Source organism: Aythya ferina (genome assembly GCF_964211825.1).
Source record: "Aythya ferina genome assembly, chromosome: 11".
NCBI classification, from domain to species: domain Eukaryota; kingdom Metazoa; phylum Chordata; class Aves; order Anseriformes; family Anatidae; genus Aythya; species Aythya ferina.
The window spans coordinates 21,015,607-21,036,494 of NC_140307.1; the positions used below are offsets into that span (position 1 = coordinate 21,015,607).

The following is a 20,888-nucleotide window of genomic DNA, read 5'->3' on the forward strand; positions in this document are numbered from 1 at the left end:
TCACTTGCTGGTGGTAACGGCTATGAGGTGGGACTCCAGCTTGAACTCCAGCTGCAGAAAGGAGAGCTTACTAGTAAGGTGCTGGAGTAGAAGCTGCCCATCACCAGAGGGTAGCAAAGAAAGGCAGGTTGCTGCTGAATTTGACTAGCAAGTCAATCGTTTCAGAAGCTAAAATATTTAGTACAAGATACACGAACTTGGTATGGGCCTTCTCTGGTGCCCTAGGCCCTTTGTGGAAATGTATGCATTGGCAACCTTGGATGCACCATGGTATTCAGTTAGAACAGCACCTCCACCCTGGCATGGACTAAAATGATTACAGCAGTGCCACTCAAGGGTAAACCCAACACCAAAGTGTGCGTCGGTAATCCAGACCTGAAAATGCAGCACTTTCGTATGATCCAAGACAAAATATATGATCAACATGGCCTGGGGTCTGATGGCTTGAACTGTAGAGAGGGAGCAAACAATTCTTCGTCCTACCTCTATTTTTGGTCTGTGTCTCACTGTGTGAAACAGGAATGAGGAATTATTTGCTTACATGTGAAACAGAGTTCTGCATAAAATGCAATGTTCGACTAAAAAGCTGTATCACTGTTTACTACATGAGAAGCAGGGGGATCAGATTCCTATACTGGATTATATCTATCCATAGGTTTTCTAATAATGCAATTGTGACTTATTTTGTTTTTCAGATATATTTTCTTATAAATGTGTTTCTTTTAATGAACAATGACTTCAGTAAAGGTCCTGAAGGCAGTGCTTGGCACAGAGATTTAATATATATTTAAATCTCAGAGATTGTCTATGATGTGGTAAATCCACACTGTGGAGTTTGGTGACAGACTGCTTCAGCTAATTATCAAATAACACAAGAAAATATTTGTGGTTATAATAGAAGAAGCATACTTAATGTATTACTGCGGTCCCTTTAAAAACTTGTGGAATTCTTATCTATAAATAAATAGATAAGAAAAAATGTTCCTGTCCTACAGAAGTACACTCAACTTTTAACTTGCAGTATGTAGCCATCCATATTTTTATAACAACAATTTTAAAATCTACAGCTCTGAAGAAAAAAAATAGAATGTTGGGAGCCATGATGTTAATTCAGCGGAAAAGCGCAAATAACAAATGTTATTTTAAGATAATACTTTTTTTTTTTTTTTTTAAGGATTCTGCATTAACACCTCTTGATCTACGTGTAAGAAAAAAAAAAAAAAAAAAGATGGTTTAGGATTAAGTGATGAAACCCTACCACTGAGTATCACAGCTTTCATCTTAATTGGTTTATGGTATTGCTAGTTACACTTCAGTTGTTTGCAGGCTTTTAATGTTACAGGAAACGCACCCCTCTTCTCTGGAACAAGCTGACAGAACACTTGCAAAATGGATAGGGTGACTTTTAATGATGCAAATGCTTAGTGGATGATTAGATGCACTTTGTGGGCTAAATTCTCTTATGATCAAAAATTTACTTGAACACAAGGTAGTTTCAGCAAGAAAGGAAATAAAATGCTGAGCAAACTGTGATTGCTTCAATTATGTTTATTTTAATTTTTGAGAGTGAACGTTAACTACCTTCCTTTACCAGGGCAATATAAAAGCCCTCCAGCCAAAAACAACCGAGTTCAGCTCACATCTATGATAAAATCTGCTCTCTGTTGTACAAAACTCCTGAAATATATGCTCCCCTTGAAAGTCTGCCAGGGTTAAGCTGTAGGTGATAAAGTGCAAGGTACTTCAACTTATGCAGTGCTTCGGATTCATCATTTTAGCAGGTCTGCATTTCATTAATTCAAACCGCTTGTGCCCAAGTTAGACTGCCCTAGCAAATGCTAAATTTATTCACAGAAGCGTCCAAGGACTGTTGCAGAGGAAGTCTGTACAGGGATGTTTGGGTCCTGCACTGTTCCCTCAGCACTGATCCTCCCTCTGTTAATTCCTGGCCGCAGGTGGCACTGCTAGCATGTGCCCCTGTCCCTGCCCCAGTCGCCAGGCAGCTCGAGCAATGCCATCCTGCTGAAGCGGGTGGCTGCAGCTCACTGGGTGAGCTGCTGGGTGTCTCTAGCTCACAGCTGTATCAGAGGTGTCTGGCAATTTTCAGTAGTGTTTAGTCTGAAAACTTTTTATCCTGAAAACTAGAGTGAAGTCTAAAACTGGGATGGCAAAGATCTAATTACTCACAGTAGTACATACAGTCTTGGATGTAGGTTTAGAAACAACCCAGCTACCCCCCTCAGCCCCAGGCAAAACCCTAAAGCTAGACCATAGTACTACCTATTCCTCCCTATAAGAGTTGGCTACAAATGTGGGTGAGAGCCCTGAGTGAAGTAAGAACCTTGTCTACCTGCAAGCCTACAGTACACGATTTACATAGCAAGACTGTCATTCATTTCAGCTTGATTAGGCATCATCTGATAAGGAGCTCTATGACAGGTATGAACCAGTATTTGCAGGTGAGAGCCTAACAAAGGTCTCTGGCACTACTTGGACAAGTCCAGCTGACACCAGAGACACTGTGAACGGCTAGCGGCACCGCAGGTCTCTGTGCTGAGAGCCCTGTGGTCCTCCAGAAGTGCACATAGCAACCTTCACCTCGAGCAGCACTCCAGCCATGGTCCCCAAAACAAGCACTGCCAATTTAGGCCTGGAGACCAGGAGGTCAGGATAATGGGGATAAGATGTTCTGAAATGGGACATTCGGGGGAAAGAATATGCTGCAATGAGCAGCATAGCTGAAGAACAAAGGGTACTGTGGAAAGGTCACATCTGCAGTTCAACAGGCTGTGCCCCAGACAGCGTCGCCGTCAACCTCACTCCAGAAAGCATCTCCTCTTCCCCCTGCAGAACATCCCCACAGCATCGCAGGGCTGCATCTTGCTGGGCCATGGGGGTCACTGGCTTGAGCTGCTGCTGCAGCTGGGGAAAAGGGCTGCTGAGTGGCACTGCTCTCACTTCAAAGAGAAAGTAAATGGCTGCCAGAAAATGTGAGGGGAGAGGGAGGCTATCAGAAAGAAACACATCAGAGCATCTTAAGCACTGCACTAGTATTATCAGCCATTCTTGGAACTTGAGCAGTCAGCTAGCCTCACTCACAGGAATACTGCCTCTGGAGACTGGTGAACAGTGTGTTTTTAACTGGTCTTGTTTTTTTCTGCATGGACAAATCTGGTAGCCGGCCACTCAGTTACCTATTTGTATATGCAAGGCATGTGCTTTGCCACTTTCCTGGCCACAATCAATTACATGTACAAATGCAGGCATGAAAAACTGGAGGAAGCCCAAGCTCAAAGTTAACGATTACTATTATCTTGTTAAGCATTAAAGATTAACTACACCAGTCAAAGGATGTGTTATGAAATGTCTTTCCCAAGACAGAAAGTAAATAATGGGAGATTTTTTATTTATTTTTTCCCCTTTCAAAGACTACTCAAAATTTAGAATAATTGCTTAAACTGTTGCTTTTATTTACCATAATATCAAAATGCAGTCCCTTGCCACGTGACTGTTCATATTTTTACTTGAGATGTCGTGCAGAAACACATGGAAATCTGGTGAAGGCAAACCAATTTTAGAACATGTTCCGAGCAATTGTTTTGCAGCACTGCCCTACAGTATGAAGTCTCTTACATTTCTTAAATTGCCTAATCAAATGCAGACTCTGTTCCAGTCACGCTAAATTTTCACATAATGGCAGAAAAACACTTCTTTCTAGCCTAGCACTGAACAGTTGGATCACATTATTATATTTGCTGCTTTTGTAGCCTGTGAGTATTTCTAAGTGTATGTATAGATATATTTGCAGTCATGGGGGAGAGGGGCAACAGTGGTACTGTTTCTGTGAGCCCCTGGGGGACAGTTGGAGCAGCAGAGGTGGCTCTTCAAGAGAGGTACCCATGCTGAGGGTCCACTGAGAGCACCTAGGTTATTGCAACAGGGGCTGCAGTGAGATTTTTGTTTTTATGCGTTTTAGAATGAGATGCATTAGTGCAAGGTTTGAGCCAGCTTGACTCCTTGCCTTACATTCAGCAGAAGTTATTAAACAGATATAAAAGCAGCTAGGTAAATTATCCTGCTGCTGCTGCTCCCTGGCACTTCACAAGCCAGCTGGGATTTGGAGGCAGGATTGGTGCAACATGCAGCCATGGCTGTCCTGCTTTGGGTCCCAAGCTGGGAGACATCCCTGTGCTGCATCATACCACTTCAGGGAATTCCCAAAGAACCACCTGCTTCCCATGGGCCAAATGCAACCTGTAGAGCCCATGCTTGGCAGTCACAGAGACAGCAGTCACTTGGAACAGGACACTGCCATGCTGGGCACCAGCCCTCCCATCCCTCTGCCTTTTACCTGTCACCTCATGGTCACATGCACCCCTCTATGGCAGGGAAGCACATCTGTAACACTACCACCAATGTTTTAGCTTGCAAGCCACAGAGAAGCCACAGATCAAAGCTTTAGAAGTTAAATTAAATCAGTAACATATGGTCCACAGTGCCTGAATGAAGGTCATAAGGAAATCCGTGGCAGAACAGGGACTGAGACTTGGGATTTCAGAGCTCTGCAGTGCAACCTGCCCCTTTTTCCCTTCCATATTGCCCCCCTAGATCCCCAATACAATTGCAGTTTCCCTAAATCCTTGTGTTATCACTAGTTATACAGGACCAGTGTAAGAATGACTAAGTAAGTTTATTTGAACCACACACAATACAGTCGGCAGGTCTATTTTTCTCTACAGCTGCACCAAATACATTTAGGTTTGCGCTGGCATAGTTTGCTGTGTAAGACCACTGTTCAATCACTAGCAGTGCTTATGTCTTTGGCAAGGATGAAAATCTGATGCTTTAGGGAGAGGAAAAGCCATAATCCACTCTCACAGTAAAACCTGCATAGTAGTACAAAGGACAGAAAAAAAAATTCTATCCATACCCTTGCAGGGAATCAGATTAATCCTCAAAACATGGGATTTGATTATCTTTGTTTGAGGTTATCATCAAAAAAAAAAAAAGAACCTATACATTGCTAAAAATACCCACATAGCATTTACTTTATGAAGAAAGTATGATTTATTGAGCAAAAACGAATTACTGGCTTCTCAGTGTTAATCTTTGATAAACACGTGCTGGGTTTAAGAAACCGTCAAGGAGAGCAGAACTTTGCAAATTGAAAGAAACCATTCAACTCCACGAGATGATTTTTTTTTTCCCCCTTATTACTCCTTTCATGAGACACCTGGGGACATTGTTCACACACTGTTGACAGCTTTCACACCACTGCTTTTCCTCTGTTATCCTTACCCCTCTCTTCAGCACTTGTCTCCAGGTGGCAATACACAAAATAGCTGTATTTGCAAGGGGTGCCAGTGCAGGCTCCTAGCCAACTGTTTGAAAGTAAAAGGGCCCTCTCCTGCCTTGCTGCTTGGTTGCTTTGAGTTGCTGCTGCAGAATCCAGCCTCCTTGACTCACCAGGTACTAAGTATTCTGATACTTAACACCTGGGTACTGCTTGGCCCATGCAGGGTACACGCAGAGCATTTATGGCTGTTTCTTGTTGTAAAACCACCATCCCACTAACAGGCAGAGTAACAGCCTCCTCACTAACACTGGACAACATTCAAACACCATCTAAAATTTTAATATTGCAACCATAAGTATACATTCAGGCTTCCAATGCATATGATTTTCTCTGTAACCTCCCAAAACAGGAAGGTTACGCAGCCTGATAGGATGCTTCACACACCACAGGGAAGGGGTGCCCAAGCAGAGGTATACATAAACAGGGTCTTGAAATACCAGCATGAGAAATTTCTTTTGACCCCAAAGCGCATCTACCACGACAGACATACGCAGAAATAGCTGCAACACTTTCTGCTGGAGCTGTGAGTAGCTGATGCAGTCCCTGTCCACCACCAGTACCTGTAAACATGCCCAGAAGTGCAACAGCAGCACTTAAGGAGAGTACCTTTGGTTTCATGCTACAGTAAAACTGTGAGGAAGGTCCTAACCTAAGGGAGGCACAAGCTGGTTCCTCACTACTGCTCAGGAAAGCAGAGGCCCAGCTGTCGTGACCATTTGGCATAAGAGAGATGAACTACGTGGCTCATGTTAAGAAAAGCCTATTATTCCAGTAATAACTGAGCACAGTGACCAGCTGATCACCTCTCATTTCTTCGGAGGTTTTGCTCCCACCACTGATAGCAGCCATCCTGTGATGCTAGTCCCTGCTGCTTGTTACCTTTCCAGATGAGCACCTCTGCTTGCTTCCCCCCTGACTCTTGAAGAGCTCCCCAGCACACACCTGCCAATTAACTCGTCATTTGCAGCCCAAACCCTCTTCAAAGCTCCCTTTGCCTCTGATGCCAACAAGCATGTGTGCCCCTTTCCCCGACACACACGGCTCAGCTAAGTTTAGGCAGCTTGTGCACAAACACGGCTGCTGATTATGCAGGCCAACAGGGCTCTCCTGCTTCTCACAGCCCCTGCCTGGCTGTACACATCTGCCGTCTCATCTCTTAAGCCATCCATTGTGGGGGAGAGGATCCATCCTGTAAATAAAAATTCTGTGTATGCTGTGTTCCAGTGCCTTTCGAATTAGAAACACAGGCTGCAATTTGGCTCTTGGATGCAACTGTTAACAAAAATAACAGCAACAACAAACCCTTCTGCAAGAAGAGTATCTGTGTGCAAATACGACCTCTGTAATGTTACCAAGGTCAGGCAGACCAAGGCCAATCTGCTGTGTGAGAATATAAATCAAAGCTGTCCACAGACTGATTTCATTTACAAGGTTTGTAACCATTCTGGACAGAACAAATGTCACTTGCTTGCTTGAGCTCCTTGCTCCTCCTCCACCATGTCTTTGCTCCTCCACTTCCACCCCAGCCTCTACCTGCCTGGCAACACCTCCTGACCTCCTTTGCTCTTGAAGGCTCCTCTTCTAGCAAGAAAGCTGTGGCTCATACACAACAGCCAGTCATGCCAGGCCAGTTTACTTAAATTATGCAAAAATTTCCACAGGTGCAATTAGCATAGAGCCACGAGGGCACTCATCTGCGGGTTATGTGCCATTCAGAGTACAGGTCACAATTAAAACAAACTGCACACCAGCTTCTTTACTATTGCATTCACAGATCTGTAAAACAAACCCGAGGCACACATCTGTGGTGAGTATTAGAGTCTGGGCACAGATCCTGTGAAATCACATGGTTTCCGTTGTGGAACTAAAAAGACTTCTCCAAGAATGTGTGAAACACACAGCCCAAATTCTCCATTTCTTTCTGTGCTCTCCGGCTGTTTGCATGGCTAAGTTAAGGCAGCAAGTTCTGTTTCTTTAGCTGGCAGCTTTCAAAGCACACCCTGATCTGCAAACCGAAGGAACGAGCACAGGATCCTGCAAGCAACCTCCCTCTCAAGCAAGCACCAAGTTAACTTAATCCCACTCCACAAAACAGGTTGCTGCCTTCAGACTGGAGCCCCGCAAGGAAAGAGTCCAGCGGTTGCCTCGCTCCCAGCAGCCATCTTGCGGCCTGTCCGCAGGTGTGCCTGCTGAGCTGCAGCAGGGCCTGGGTGCCGGCACGGCACAAACTTCATGTTCTGAATATTAACTTTAGTTACCATAGCCAGACAATGCTGCCAGTGGTGTGGAAGAAAAAATTGCTGCAGCCAGCTGTGCTGTTCACAGTCGGATGGTTTCTGTGTAGCTCCAAATGGTTATGGCTGTTGTGGCCAAGGACAGAATGATGGATGGCCTACACACACTGTCCAAGCAGGGAGAATCGCAGAAGTTCACTTTGGGGTTGTTAAAATGCTAATCTGGGTTAGTTAACAAAAGCCAAATGGAATAGAAAAGTTAGGGAAATAAATACAACTCATATGTTATATATGTGCACTACAGATTTGATTTCTGTGGTTACACAAACATTTGACTTTGAAAGTGGGACAATTCAATAGCCGTCCTGTTTGAATAAACTGAATCAACTTCTGATATTAGCTGTACTGTAATTACTGTCAAACCACAACAAGGTAAAGTGGCCTATGGCAGACAACACACAGACCTGCAAACAGCATCGGAAGAGCAATAATACAATGTTTTACTGCACACCTCTTCCACGTGACATGGGAACAAATCAGAACCTACTTTCTTTTGAACTCCGGGCTGGCACCTATTCACAGAACAAGTAACAACTTAATAAAATGGCTTAGATGGATTTTAACGGTAACTGCAGTAGCTTATCTGATGCACAAGAAGAGATCATCTGTTCTAACAGCAGTTTTGAAGAAAGCAACATTTGAACTGTTTTAATTACACACAGAGCTGCTAAGACTGAAAATAACTTATACTACCCAATGCAAATAATATGCCTTCCATCTTTTCTTAATTACTCGTGAAGCAAATTATTACCTTACCCAATGGAAAGACATCTGATTTTTCTTAACTGGAATTACAGGTATGTTTAACACACAAATATGTAATCAACCACCATATCCTTTATTCAGTAAGCACTGCAAACACATAGTGCATTCTCTGAAAAATACCACAGACTGCAACACAAGTAAGCTCAACATAAGCTTATGAGCACAGAAACTGTTCTTGTAACTGGTTCCTTTGTCTTGCAAAGAAAGATCATAACTGAAATGGTCTCTCATTTGACACTTGATGTGTCCATATATGTGGCCATTTGACACTTGATGTGTCCAATATGTGGCCATGTTCTCCAAGGATTTCCACTTGACTTCACTGCACTTGATTTCACATTTCTGTCTTTTTCTGAAGGAAGCATAACCTAAGTATTTCAATGTTTTGTACAGGTTCTGTCCAGCTAACTGGGCTTCATATGACTTCAAGGGATATTGAATGCTGTGTTAAGTGCAATAGCATTTTAAGAAAGAGTAACAGACATAATGATCAAGAGCTGCAGCCTCTTGTGTGACTGACTGTAGTAAGACCAGAAGATGTTATTACAAATACTTAATATACGCTTTGAAGTGAGCTTCTATGATGTACTTTCTTTACCTTCACATATCTCATGACAGGACAGATCAGACTGAAGACTGATTTAGTCGGAATTAATTGCATATGTAATTAAGCACTCTATCTTAATGTGTGCACTTCATAAGTCTACATCAAAGTTACTGCGGCTCCAAGGGCCGAAGTATCAGCTCTAACAGTCGGCTCAGCTCAGCCACACAAAAAGAGGTAGGAACATTCAGATGGTCCAGCTAACGGGGCCTGGGAGACTCGGGGAGGGGAGATGCAGCCATACAGCTGGTTTGTAGAGCTTTGACAGGGCCATCACTGTATTCCCGGCACACACTCCTGCATCACACAAAGCATGGTTAGAAGATGATATTATCTTTGTTGCATCTCAACCATAAATGAGAACAGGTACCAACAGACTGCAGGATAGGAGGGAGGACAGTAGCTGTTTACTGTAAATGAAGATGCAGATGAAAGAGAGAAGCCTGTTAAATAAACAAATTTAGAGCCTCTAGGTTATACCGTTTTGACTGTTCTTTGGAAAACTGAGCTACATAATTCAGATCTTTAATAAATTTTGACTACAAACTTTCTCTTCCTGTTTTTAAAACAACTGGGCTTTATATTGGTTAATATAAAAACTGTTAAAGTTCGTGGTTATATAGAAAAAGAAATCAGAGCACTCAACTGGCAATTTGTATTTATCTAAGCCAGAGTAAATGTTTATACAATATCTGCCAACATAACAGAATATGCCTGCCACTTACTACATTAAACACAGCTACGTACAGCTTAATCTACTGAATAGTAACTTAAGTAGACTTTAGAGGTAGACAGAATTTTATACTGTGAATAAAGCACAAAAAAGGTCTATTCTCTTTTCCAACAAAAAGTGATTGCAAGGATTTACAATGAGCTTCCTGTTAGACTTGGAAAAAGGAACAGAACCTCAGAAAATTCACAGTTAAAGTATTTGTATGTGAGAGCAACACAGCAACAGTAGAAGCCTCTAACACAGTGGGAAGCTGTTCCTTCAAATAATATTTAAATGAATATATAAACATTAATAGAGAAAGACTAACAACTTAGAACACAAAGGTATACCCATAAAGATGCATGTTTTACCCAAAGGAAATAACCAGGGAAAGAATGCCACCCAGTTACAGAGCCCTGAACAGTATTTTAGAGGAAGTTTGCTGTAATTCCTGCATGTTATATGTGAAATGTGCGCGTGTGTAGATGGATAAGCTACAATACCATCTGTACAGCAAGTACCACATATGTGAGCATTATGAACTATCAGGGCTGCTGTTATGCTCAACAGTAAATGTATCCTAAGCCACACACACATATAAATACAAATGACTTTACACGCTGAAGGCCGAATTTTGCTCAAATTACTCACAGGCTAATGCCTGTAACACAGACATAATCTTGACCAGAAGTGAGGAACAACTTCAAGATTAGAGGAAAGCCACCAATTTAAGACTAACACAGAGCTATATTCATGCTAACAACGGGATGCCCGCCGGAACCGCAAGATCTTCAACATATCAACCTAAAGCATACTTAATTGCATTTTCCAGCTTACAAGTCAGAGCACAATGAAAACCATCCAAAAACAAAAACCCTTTAAAATACGGGCACATCATCCACCTGGAAACATCCGTGTGACCTTTACTCGCCACCCAGCGATTACAACTAGCCCAGGAGGCTCCGAGCCCCTTCTACCCGCAGCCTGATTCGCTGCCCTCTCACTTTCCGCAGCTCCCCCCGCTCCAAAAGTTTCTGGGCTCCACACCTGAACGCGGCGGGCGGCAGAAGGCGAGCAGCACCCGGCGCAGGGACGCTCCCGACCCGGCTCCCGGTTAGTTTCCATCCAGATCCGTCGGGAGCAGCCGCGCAGCTCCCTCTGCTTCCCAGCGCCCGCCCGCCGCCGCCGAGCCCCCAAACCACGCTCGCCGTCCCCCCTTCGCCCCACCGTCCCTTCCCCGCCCGCCCGCCCCGGGGCGCTTTCGCCGGGGACCAACCCGGCGGCCCGGCTCCGCTGCGACTCCCCCGCTCCCGCAAGGGCTCCGGCTCGGCTCAGCTCGGCTCGGCAGCGCCGCCGCGTACCTGCCGCTGCCCGCGGCCGCCGCCCGCCGGCGGGGCTGCCTGCTGCGGGGCTGCTCCTCCGCCCGTTGCCCCCGCCAGGCGCCCCCATCCCGGCGCTCCGCTCGCTACCGAGCCTGCACGGGGGAGGCGCGCCCCGCAGAGCCCACCCCTTCCCGCCCAGCCCGCCGCCGCCGCCGCCTTTTTTTTTCCTTTTTTTTTTTTTTTCCCCCTTCCCTCCCCTTCCCTGTGTTTATTTTCACCCGCGCCGCGCCGCGCCCAGCCTCGGCTCCGCCTCCCGCCCCCGCCAACTTTCCGCTGCCCCCCGTCCCACCGCCGCCCTCACCGCCCCGGCGGATCTCCGCGCACTGCCGTGATGCGGTGGGCAGACGGCGGCCCCGGCCCCGCCCTGGGCAGCACCGGGTGCGGCGCCGCTCCCGGCCGCCGCCCTCGCTCTGAGTCCTGGCCCCTTAACGCCCCGCCGCCGCTTCGTGAGGGAGTAGTGGGTGCGGGCTGCCGGGGCTCGGGGTGCAGAGAATTTGACGGGTGGTGGGGAGCGGCCAAGGGGGAGCGTCCTTGAAATGACATCTTCAAGTGCCTGCCCCGAATCCCCGGAGAGGTTCCAGAAACAAAGGGTTTCATCCCAGAAATGAAGTCTGGGAAATAGCTGTCGCTCATTCGTTGTTGTTGTTGTTGTTGTTATTATTATTATTATTATTACATTAAATTAATTAAGGCTTAAAGTGCCACAAAATATTTGGGAAGGAAAAGAAAAAAAAAAAGGAATACTCACCAAACTCCATCATCTACACTTGTTTGATGGGAAAACGGAAAAATTCTGAGTAAAAGTAATTTGGAGGTTGCCTCTGAGGAAACATCTCAGCCATTCACATGCTATCCCCATGTTCCTGCCCCTGCATCCACCTGGGTGCATCCCGGGGCCCGGCCATTGCCTGCGTCCCCTTGCTCCCTGTGTTACTCCTGCCCTGAGAGACAAGGGCCTGATGCTCCCAGGTAGTTCTGGGGCCAATCCTGCTGGATTTTGCATGCATGCTACTCGCAGTGGGAGCGTTGTGTCTTGAGAACCGATTCATCTAAGCAAGGGCGCCAGGATTTGGCCCATAGTAAATTCTCTTTAGAGATGGTTCCAACACAATCTCTCAGCCATGGGAATAGGATGTTTTTGGCAACTCAGGCCCTTGGCTGTCTCTCTGATGTTTCCTAGTGGTGACAGGCTAAAGGCAAGATCATTACGGGCTTCCTTGCAGCAAACACAGCGTGGCTATGTTGTGCCCCAGGAGCTGCTGCCTGGTTAGAGGTGTAAAGATGGTATTTTCTCCTTCTCAGGAGCAGCCCTAATCTGAAGAGCATTGCAATTTGCACAGCACATGGAAACAGGAGACCATTCTATTGGTTGGGAATCAAATTGCAACCTGAGGATGCAAAAAGCTTAGAGCACGAATGTGCCTACCCCAATAAGACTCCAGGTCAGAGTGCAGCTCTGGGGCCTCCCCATCGGCAGCCGAGCTCTCGGAGCAGATTTTCTGCTGCATGCATTTATCAGAAGTGTGTATGCCAAGGTGTGAGCTGCCTGCACTGGGGCGTTACAAATTTGGTATGTGCTTCTCTGATTTTTAAATCCCCAATGGTGGTGCCAGCCAGAAAAACTGCACTCCTAGAGAGCCACCTGTATTTTCACTCAATCTAAACTGTGTAGCTGCTCAGCTGCCCCTGCCATGGGGCATGGGAAGTAGCACAGCCTGGGGCATCTGCTTGGGCTGTGGCTGCACGCTCCCTGCTGCTCCTTCAGCTTGTGCGAAGGGGCCTTTCCTCCCCACTGCACATCCCAGCCACAGGCTAACTGAAGGCTTCCTTCTACCGGGCTGAGAGCTTAACGCGGTTTAAATCTCCTTCTGCTGCAATTAGGCAGATGACATAATGTTGAGCATCAGATTGCCTTGCTGTGCGGCAAAGGGTTTCAGTTTCAAGTAGAGCATTTTGGAGGATTTTGGGGTAGTCAAGTGTAGATCTATCTACGTTGAAGTATTAAATATGGTATTTTATTATAGTTTCAAAATTTGCTGCATGGCTAGAAACCACTTTATGTAAAGATTTAAAGTATGTGCATTTACAATATGTGTGCAGTCAGGGAATTATACAGCCACAGGTTTTTTAACACCAATATACGCAGGTTCCTATTGATATGATAAACCATCAGTAGCATGTGCTACAAAGCTTCTTAAATCCTCATTGACACAATAGACCACTATTGTGTCAATAGTGTGCAGATTAATGGGGTATTGTCAGGCTATTTTAGGCCTTAACTTTCATTTATCCTAAAACTTGTTCTTCATTGTAACTCTTAACCTTTGGATTCTGCCAACACATTTCTTGTCACAAATATATTAATGGAATTAAAAGAAACCTGGCTTTTAAATGTTAATTACCCTTACAATGATTGATTTGTAAAAGAAACACATCAGCAGAATCTAAAAGTACAGAGGCACAATCGAATGGACTGAGTGTCAGACCAAGAGCCAGGAATGCCCGAGGAGCAGCTCTGGCTCCGGTGAGACTGTCCCTGTGTACGAAATGGTAATGAGACCACTTACTCACCCTATCTCATAGGTATATCTTATGGATTATTCCTATTGTCTAAAGGATTTTTCACCCTCTAAGTGTTTTACAGACTTAAGCAACACTCATGCTCACGAATTTGAAAATGTAAGCAGAATATTCAAAATTTACATACAGATAAAAGAACCACCATCTGTTAGAAGAACAAATCGAGATTTTGCTTCATTAAAATATGGGTAATATGAAACTAATGTGTGTTTAAACCAGACATTTCGTTCCACTTGAATTCCTCCATTAGTTTTATAACCAAGGTTGAATTGGGTTTAGGAAGCACAACCGTTCATTAAAATCACTACATTGGCCACATGATTTGGTAAGAAAATGCAAGCCCACGCACTGCGGGGCAGCTTGCACGTTTGGAAAACCACCTTTGGCGTGCCGCTGCCTAGGAAAGTTTTGCTGGAATGGTGCATCCCCCAAATGCTGAGGAAAATGACATTGATGGTTTCTCTCTGCCTGAGCCAGAGCTGAATCAGTGACTCAGCACACTAGTGCATGGATGCGATGACTTCTGAATGAAATCTGAAACTTATATTTTCAGGACACGTTCATTTAAACTATGTCATTTCCAATAAAAACAGCAAATGTCAGTTACAGAAGAACAGTCAAATCACAGCAGTGCCAGGATGTGATGATGTTATATCATGACTCATTATACTTTAGCTAAATATTTTCCTTCTTCCTCCTGTTTCTTTCCTCCAAAAGGCACCACATTTCAACAGTGTGTACAGACATCTGCCTACTGCATGACAGTGTACAAAGTAATTGATAGGTTATTTACTATGGATTAGGTGTTTAATTTCTGGTGAAGCAGAAATGCGCAGTTTTTATATTCGCTGTCCTTAAATTGAAGTTGCAAAGTGTAGATGTTACAACTTAACCTTGACTGTAATTAATTTTGATAATAAAAGAGAATAGAATTTATTTCTTATGAGTGCATGAAGTTAGCTGGACAATTTAAGGCTCTATTCAATGAGTAATGCTCTCACAGCAGGGGTAAATATTGGTCTGCCTGATAATATTAGTTTCTATTAACAACCTAGAAATGTTATTTTCATACAGCTCTGGTTTTATGTGCCTTAGTGCCTTCTCAGCATCTGGGGAGCCACTGCACAGGGCAGGACAAGCAGGTATAGTATGTGAATAAATGTAGAAAATTTTCTAAAAAAGCAGGCTTTTAATCTCTACAGATTGGTGGAGAATCCTTTCAATTTTTTAAGAACATAAATATAGAAAATAAGAAGCTCAAGCTATAACGTTTCACCGCTTATCACCAGAACAAGGTTAAACTGTGCCAGCTGAAGCTGATAGCTTGTTAAGGTATTCCACTATTAACTTGCTGAATGTGTAATTACATGAGAACAATGCTCACCTGTTAGATGGCTACACACTGTTTGTGGCTTTAGACTCTGGTCTCCACAAACCCTATTGTCCTGTTTGTGGCCACTTATTCACCCCCTTTGCCTATGGCATAGATCCCAAGAAAATGGGTCTTTAATCTGCCTGGAGACCATATTTAGATCCTACTCTCACTCAGTCACCCTACACCTTGTTGCCTGGGGAAATATAGGTGGAAATCCCACTGTTTGGCTGGCAAAGCCAGCCATTTTCCTTCTCTGAGTCCTGAGCTTGCAGCAGTATCAACAGAGTCAGAAGTGAGACATTTCAGAACATTGTTGCTCATGATTTACACCAAGTGGCTAAAAATAACAAATTGCTAATATAACAAGCCTGTGCTGTGTTGATACAGGTAAATGATTGGTTATAAGTCAAGTACTGTATAAAGACTGGTAAGTGTAAGAAAAGATGTTGTACTTTTATCTCTGTAAATAGTATCCAATTCAGGTTGCACATTAGTAGAGTTCTTTGTAATGTTTAAAGGAAAGAAAATATTTTTCTCCTATTTTCCAAATGATATGAAACCCCCTTTTTCACTCTTGTTAGCTCTCAGAAAATTATAGGAGGTGCTTTTAAGTGATTAGCATTTTGTAAAATATAGGTAGACACAGAACAATTTTAACACTTTCTTTTAGCATCTTTTTGAGTACTGTGTTGAGAGTTGTTTTTAAAGTATTTCTGACTGTCAAAACCTCAATTTTAATATCATTGTTCTCTCTGTTTTATATCTTTCTAGCCTGCCTCCTCATTTAGAGAGATGTATAGAAACCTCAGGTTGTATGCCTGTCGTCTTGAAGGCGTAGCGATGATTTTCTGCTAAGGCTGATGGGCTGTGCATCCTCAACTTGGCAACTTTACTCTGGTTCTGTGTTGTGTCAACATCTGTATATGCTTCCATGCCTGTCATTTATCTTTCTGGCTAGTGTAAGAAATGGGTGCATGCTGCTATTCCATGCCCACCCATGATCATCAGACATCAGTTTGCCTTGAGAAGCACACCAAACACCATCTCTGTCTTGAATATTTAAGTGATAAATATAATAACTGCTCTTGGTTCTTATTGAGGCCAAAGTTGGAATGAAATTCAATCTGCTGGCTCTCCAATTCCACCATCTCCTCTAGGGAGGCAGAGGAGAAGTGCCAGTAATTAATAAAAATAATTAGAAAACATAATTTTTTTAATGTTTTGGAAGCGCTGCATGGGTCAGCCAGTGGGGCTTGCGTGGGATCCTGCAGAGATGAAGCCAAGTCAGGAAAGGTCAAAAATTCCTCCCTGCTGAGGCCATGGGGCTGGCAGCCTCAGCAAAGAAAAGCCATAGCCACAATGTTTGTAATGTCTTGTCCTGTGTATTTTACTACTTGAAATGTGCTTATAGTGAAATCTGGATGACTGTATGTCAAAGCTAATAAAAGGGATTCAAGCAGTGAACATAACTGGGCACAGTCTTGCTGTAAAACTGGTCTTTCCTGCCTGCAAGCTCTCTATCCGCCTTAACTTTGAAAAGCAAACTCTTTCAGGCCAACAATTCTGGCCATGGCACTTTCCTGCAAGGGTAAAGTGTGATTAATTCCTGGCCCTTGCTAAAGGATAACTTTTTAGGAAAAAATAAAAATCCCTGACAGGGTGGGGCATTACAGGGCAGAGGGCTGGGAGTGGAAAAGCCCAGGATGGGGGCATTGCCACGGTGCCATTTGGGGCCAGGTGCAGAGTGGTATGTGCTGCAAACATCCCCAAATGTCTACAGCAACCACTGAAAGCAAGAAAACTCCATTTTCTGTACAGTGATTAGCTTTTCAGTTAGGTATATTACATCACCTAACATTTGATGGGGAATTCATTTGAAACATCTAAGGTAACATCAACAAAATACTGTAATTAGATTTAATGGCATGCTTCCAAGATTAATAGACAATCTTCCTCACAGCCTACAATTTTAATTTCCAAAATTTCATTTGTCATACAGCTACTCAGTCAGTATAGATACACCATCTGCAGTGTTTACCTACACTTTTCCTCACTAGTAGTAAAATGTACTGCCTTTTTCAGGCAAAGATGAAAAGACATATTAGTAACAAATCTATGCTCACAGTATATAATCACAAGATAACAAGACGCTTAATGTTATCTATTTAATTATACATAGCAATGTCTCTTACACAAAATCACTTTTCAATCCCATTTTAGGGGATTACCTAATCCTGTAATTGATTCTGTGTGATTAATCCCCTTTGTCCTGTGGAGACCCAGTGACCTTCAGAACAGAAACAGGCCTGAAAACCTGCTATTATTTCACTGTTATTTATGTGTAAATTACCAGATAATGTAGGATGGGAACAGATTATAATTTTTTCCTTTTATTTACCTCACTGGTCTCAGACTTGAAGTGTTTTATGTTCTGGCTCAGAAGATATAGTACTCCCTATTAGTAAGAATGACCAGAGGCAAGATTGATGTTTTCTTTAAGGTAAATCAAATATTCTCCTAGAAATTTAGCCAATCATATAGGTTCCCAAGCAGCTCAGAGCTACAGTAAAACTAGTATCTACTGTAATTGTCATATCCCCAAACTTGCAGTTAGTGGGTGAGACAATTGCTTATTGGTTATAAATACCAGCAGATTAGTTTATAGATTAGTATCACATTACTCATGCCAGAGTCAATAAAATCCAACAAGAATCAGCTTGACTCCGTATACCAACAATCACATCCTACACAAAGGTGAGTCCATAGGTATCAGCTGATGACAGACGTGAACGTTTTAATGTTACAGAAAACAAGCAATTAGCCATGTGTACATGTACAGACTCACACAGACACATCCACAGATGCACATAAGCCTTGCTCCTTCACTGTCCTGCCAAATATAACTCCATGGATTAAAGCTTTACATATGACCCTAAGAATGTAATTTAGTACAGTCTGAATCCCCCTTGCGCAAGCCTGAGGTAGCTGCTTGGGCTGTCACAGCTAAGCAGCTGTCCAGCCTAACACTGACTCAGGAGCCAAAAACCTGCTTCATTTAGGTGACAGTGAAACAGTTGTAAAGGATCAGACAGACATTTTTCATGTTTGATGTGGGGAGGGTGCTTAGAAAATAGCTAATGCCAGTAATCACTAAAGATAGAAAGGTAAACAAATGGCTTGTAAATTTATATCTGCTTGAACTCTGAAATAAAACCTTGCCATATTTCTCTGATGCATTCCTATCCAGAGAGAGCATAGACTCTCATCCTAGGTTTGAAGAAAGATGATCAAACTATTTACTTTTACCTCTGTCATACATACAGAAAGTCCATAGCCCACACACAATCAGTAATGACAGAAGCGGTTGCCTTTGGCATGCTAACCTGAGTTTCTGTTTAGTGTATTCCCCTTGACATCTCAGTAGCCAACTTTATCCTAGAATATTTTGTTCTTGGACATAAGTGAATATTGTTATTTTTTTTTCCAACACTTATTGCCTTATCTAATATTACTGTTTGTTTAAAAATTGACTTCTAGCTCTATTGAACCATGGTGTTCCCTCCTATGTGCTAGCTGTGGGCTGCAAACTCCTTTCTGCTGAGTAGCCGTAGAAGAGCCATCCACGAAAGGTTTGCTCTGGTCTATTCTTTGCCTTACAGGTTAATGCAGAAGAAAAATTTCCACTTAGAGACAGTGAGTGAGTACAAACGAGATAAAGCACTTGTTATTCGCCATATATGAAAGCTAAGAGGCAAAAGTGAGTGGAAGTGGCTTTGATCCTTTGGAGCTACTGCTACTCCTTCTCTCCCGTTAACATCTAAAATGGTGCACCACTAGAGCCACTTGTATTAGTGATCCTCAGACACATCTTACTACTTTTCTTTTGTAGCTGCAAGATGACAGACTTTTCACCTTTGAGGTGACAGTAGGTGACAAGGAGATAGATGGCCCATTTCATCTCCACATTGTTTCAGTGATCACAGTTTGCCAGCTGCTTGTATGACTCTGCATGTCGGACCACTAATCTTGAGTGATGCAAAGCTCCATGGAGTCTGAGGAAATACCATTGTCTGTGACAAGTCATGCAGCAAACAGGCATGCAAAGGAGCTGTCAGGCAGGAGGCTTGTGTTTGCAGGGGGTCAAAAGTGTAGAAAGCACTTTAGATCCAAGGCAGGGTAATATAGCAATGGCATCTATCCTATCCTAAAAAATCTCTTATTTGCAGCACATATTTGAAGAATTAACATAGCAAAAATATATAACAAAGAATGAACCAGTAACCATCAAGTTATTACTAAATCCTCTGGACAGTCCTTGACTTGAAAAAGCAGGCACAGGTAGGAATGCCAACACTGTTATCTAATGTGGATCAAAAAAAAAAAAAAAAAAAAAAAAGCCATGGCATCTCCATTCTTGGCAAAGAACAGAGACTGCTCTGTTACCTCTGCTGCTTGGAGTGAGGCAGTTGTGGATGCTGCAGCTGTTAGCTACAGACCTCCTCTCTTCTCTGTCTTTGTGGATAAGAGGAGGGCATGAAAAGTGATTCTCCATCTGGGAAGCAATGCAAGAAATAGTATTTGTGGCTCTAGCCAGAGTTTTCCAGCTCCTTTTATAGCTTTAACTCTTCTTAATTAGTTGCATAATGAGGTGCCATGATTTTAGCAGCCATGTTATAGAAAATAAATCATTTTGTAATAAAGTCTCCACTGTCCACTAGCCAAAGATAACTACATGTTACTCTCAGCTTTCCTATCAAAAGCTGATTTAGAGATGGATATTTTATCTGAGTACTTCAGATGCTGCCTCAATAGTTTCCTGTGTCCAGAAGAATCTTAATGACTCATTGTTTATTTTGCTCGTGCATACTTTGTATGCTGGTGGAGAATGCCTAGTTGGTCCTTTCCCTGTCATCATTAGTCACATACTTCTATCAGGCCAAGAGCTCAACACTAAACCAGAGAAGGATGGAAAGCTCTCCACCTCCTCCTGTAGCCAGACCATCACAAACCACTCTCCATAAGTTGTATGGGGGACCCAGCTGCAAGGAGCACAACCTTAAGTAGCATCCTGCCACCCGGCATGTCCCCCTGCACGTCCTGGGGACCGAGCACACTGCCAGATAGGATGGCACTTTGTCCTGGCACAGTGATGAAGAAGGGAGTGGAGTTGTGGGAAGACAGTAGAGGCACTGGGGAGAGGAGGCAGACTGCCCAGTGCTCATCCAGGTGACAGGGATGGGTATTTGTAAATGGCCTGGTCAATAGCATCCCTTGAGAGTGGATCAGAACCATAGCCAAGCTCAGACTCCTATCACATCACTGCCAGGACTCAAGCTCAGATGAGCTTTGGACTTGTTGAAAGAGGCATGTTAGGCCATATTAGTCCTCACTACGGACCCAAGCGAGTAGCTATCTGCAAGGTGGATTGTATATCACTTCTGTCCATCAGTAATGTCATGGGGGTGATGTCAGGCTGGCAATTTAGATTGAAAATCCTTCCTAGAAGGATCAGGGTATCATGTGTGCATGTGTTCCTGGGTTTGTTGGCCATCTGGGCTGCTCTTAAAGCCATGTGGTTTTACACCCTGCCCACATTTCAGGCATTCTGTATCCATAAAGCCACAAGGGAGAACTGCTTGCATTACCTTGGTCTGTGATCTACACCCCTTCAGGGAGTTTTGACAGCCAAAGTCTGTGTTTTCCCTAGGATCTTCAAAACACTTTCAAAAAGACCTAATGATGAAGAGTCTGTTGATTTTTGTTGAGATTGCCTGAAGATCCCTCTTTTCTCTCAGTTGCCAAAGGAAAAACTGTGAACTA

The 20,888-nt window shown here is 43.6% G+C and overlaps 1 protein-coding gene and 1 long non-coding RNA gene across 22 annotated transcripts in view; one reads left to right on the top strand and one right to left on the bottom strand.

Annotated features, from left to right (window-relative positions):
* Positions 1-20,888, bottom strand: part of SEMA6D (semaphorin 6D) — a 245,777-nt gene that overhangs the window by 20,269 nt on the left and 204,620 nt on the right. For 8 of the 21 annotated variants that reach the window (XM_084531982.1, XM_084531984.1, XM_084531979.1 and 5 more), the window contains exon 1: positions 10,779-10,906. The exons of 11 other annotated variants lie outside the window; for them this stretch is intronic. In XM_084531982.1, the coding sequence (XP_084388108.1) occupies positions 10,779-10,856 (78 nt within the window). In that variant the 5' untranslated portion in view covers positions 10,857-10,906. Of the gene's footprint in view, positions 1-10,778; positions 10,907-11,092; positions 11,188-11,414; positions 11,435-20,888 lie in introns of those variants that run through there. 2 more of the 21 variants (XM_084531977.1, XM_084531976.1) reach the window with 2 other exon arrangements.
* Positions 15,063-16,532, top strand: LOC311442596. The gene is made up of 2 exons (XR_014696768.1): positions 15,063-15,455; positions 15,840-16,532. It is a non-coding gene; the product is annotated as an uncharacterized lncRNA (long non-coding RNA).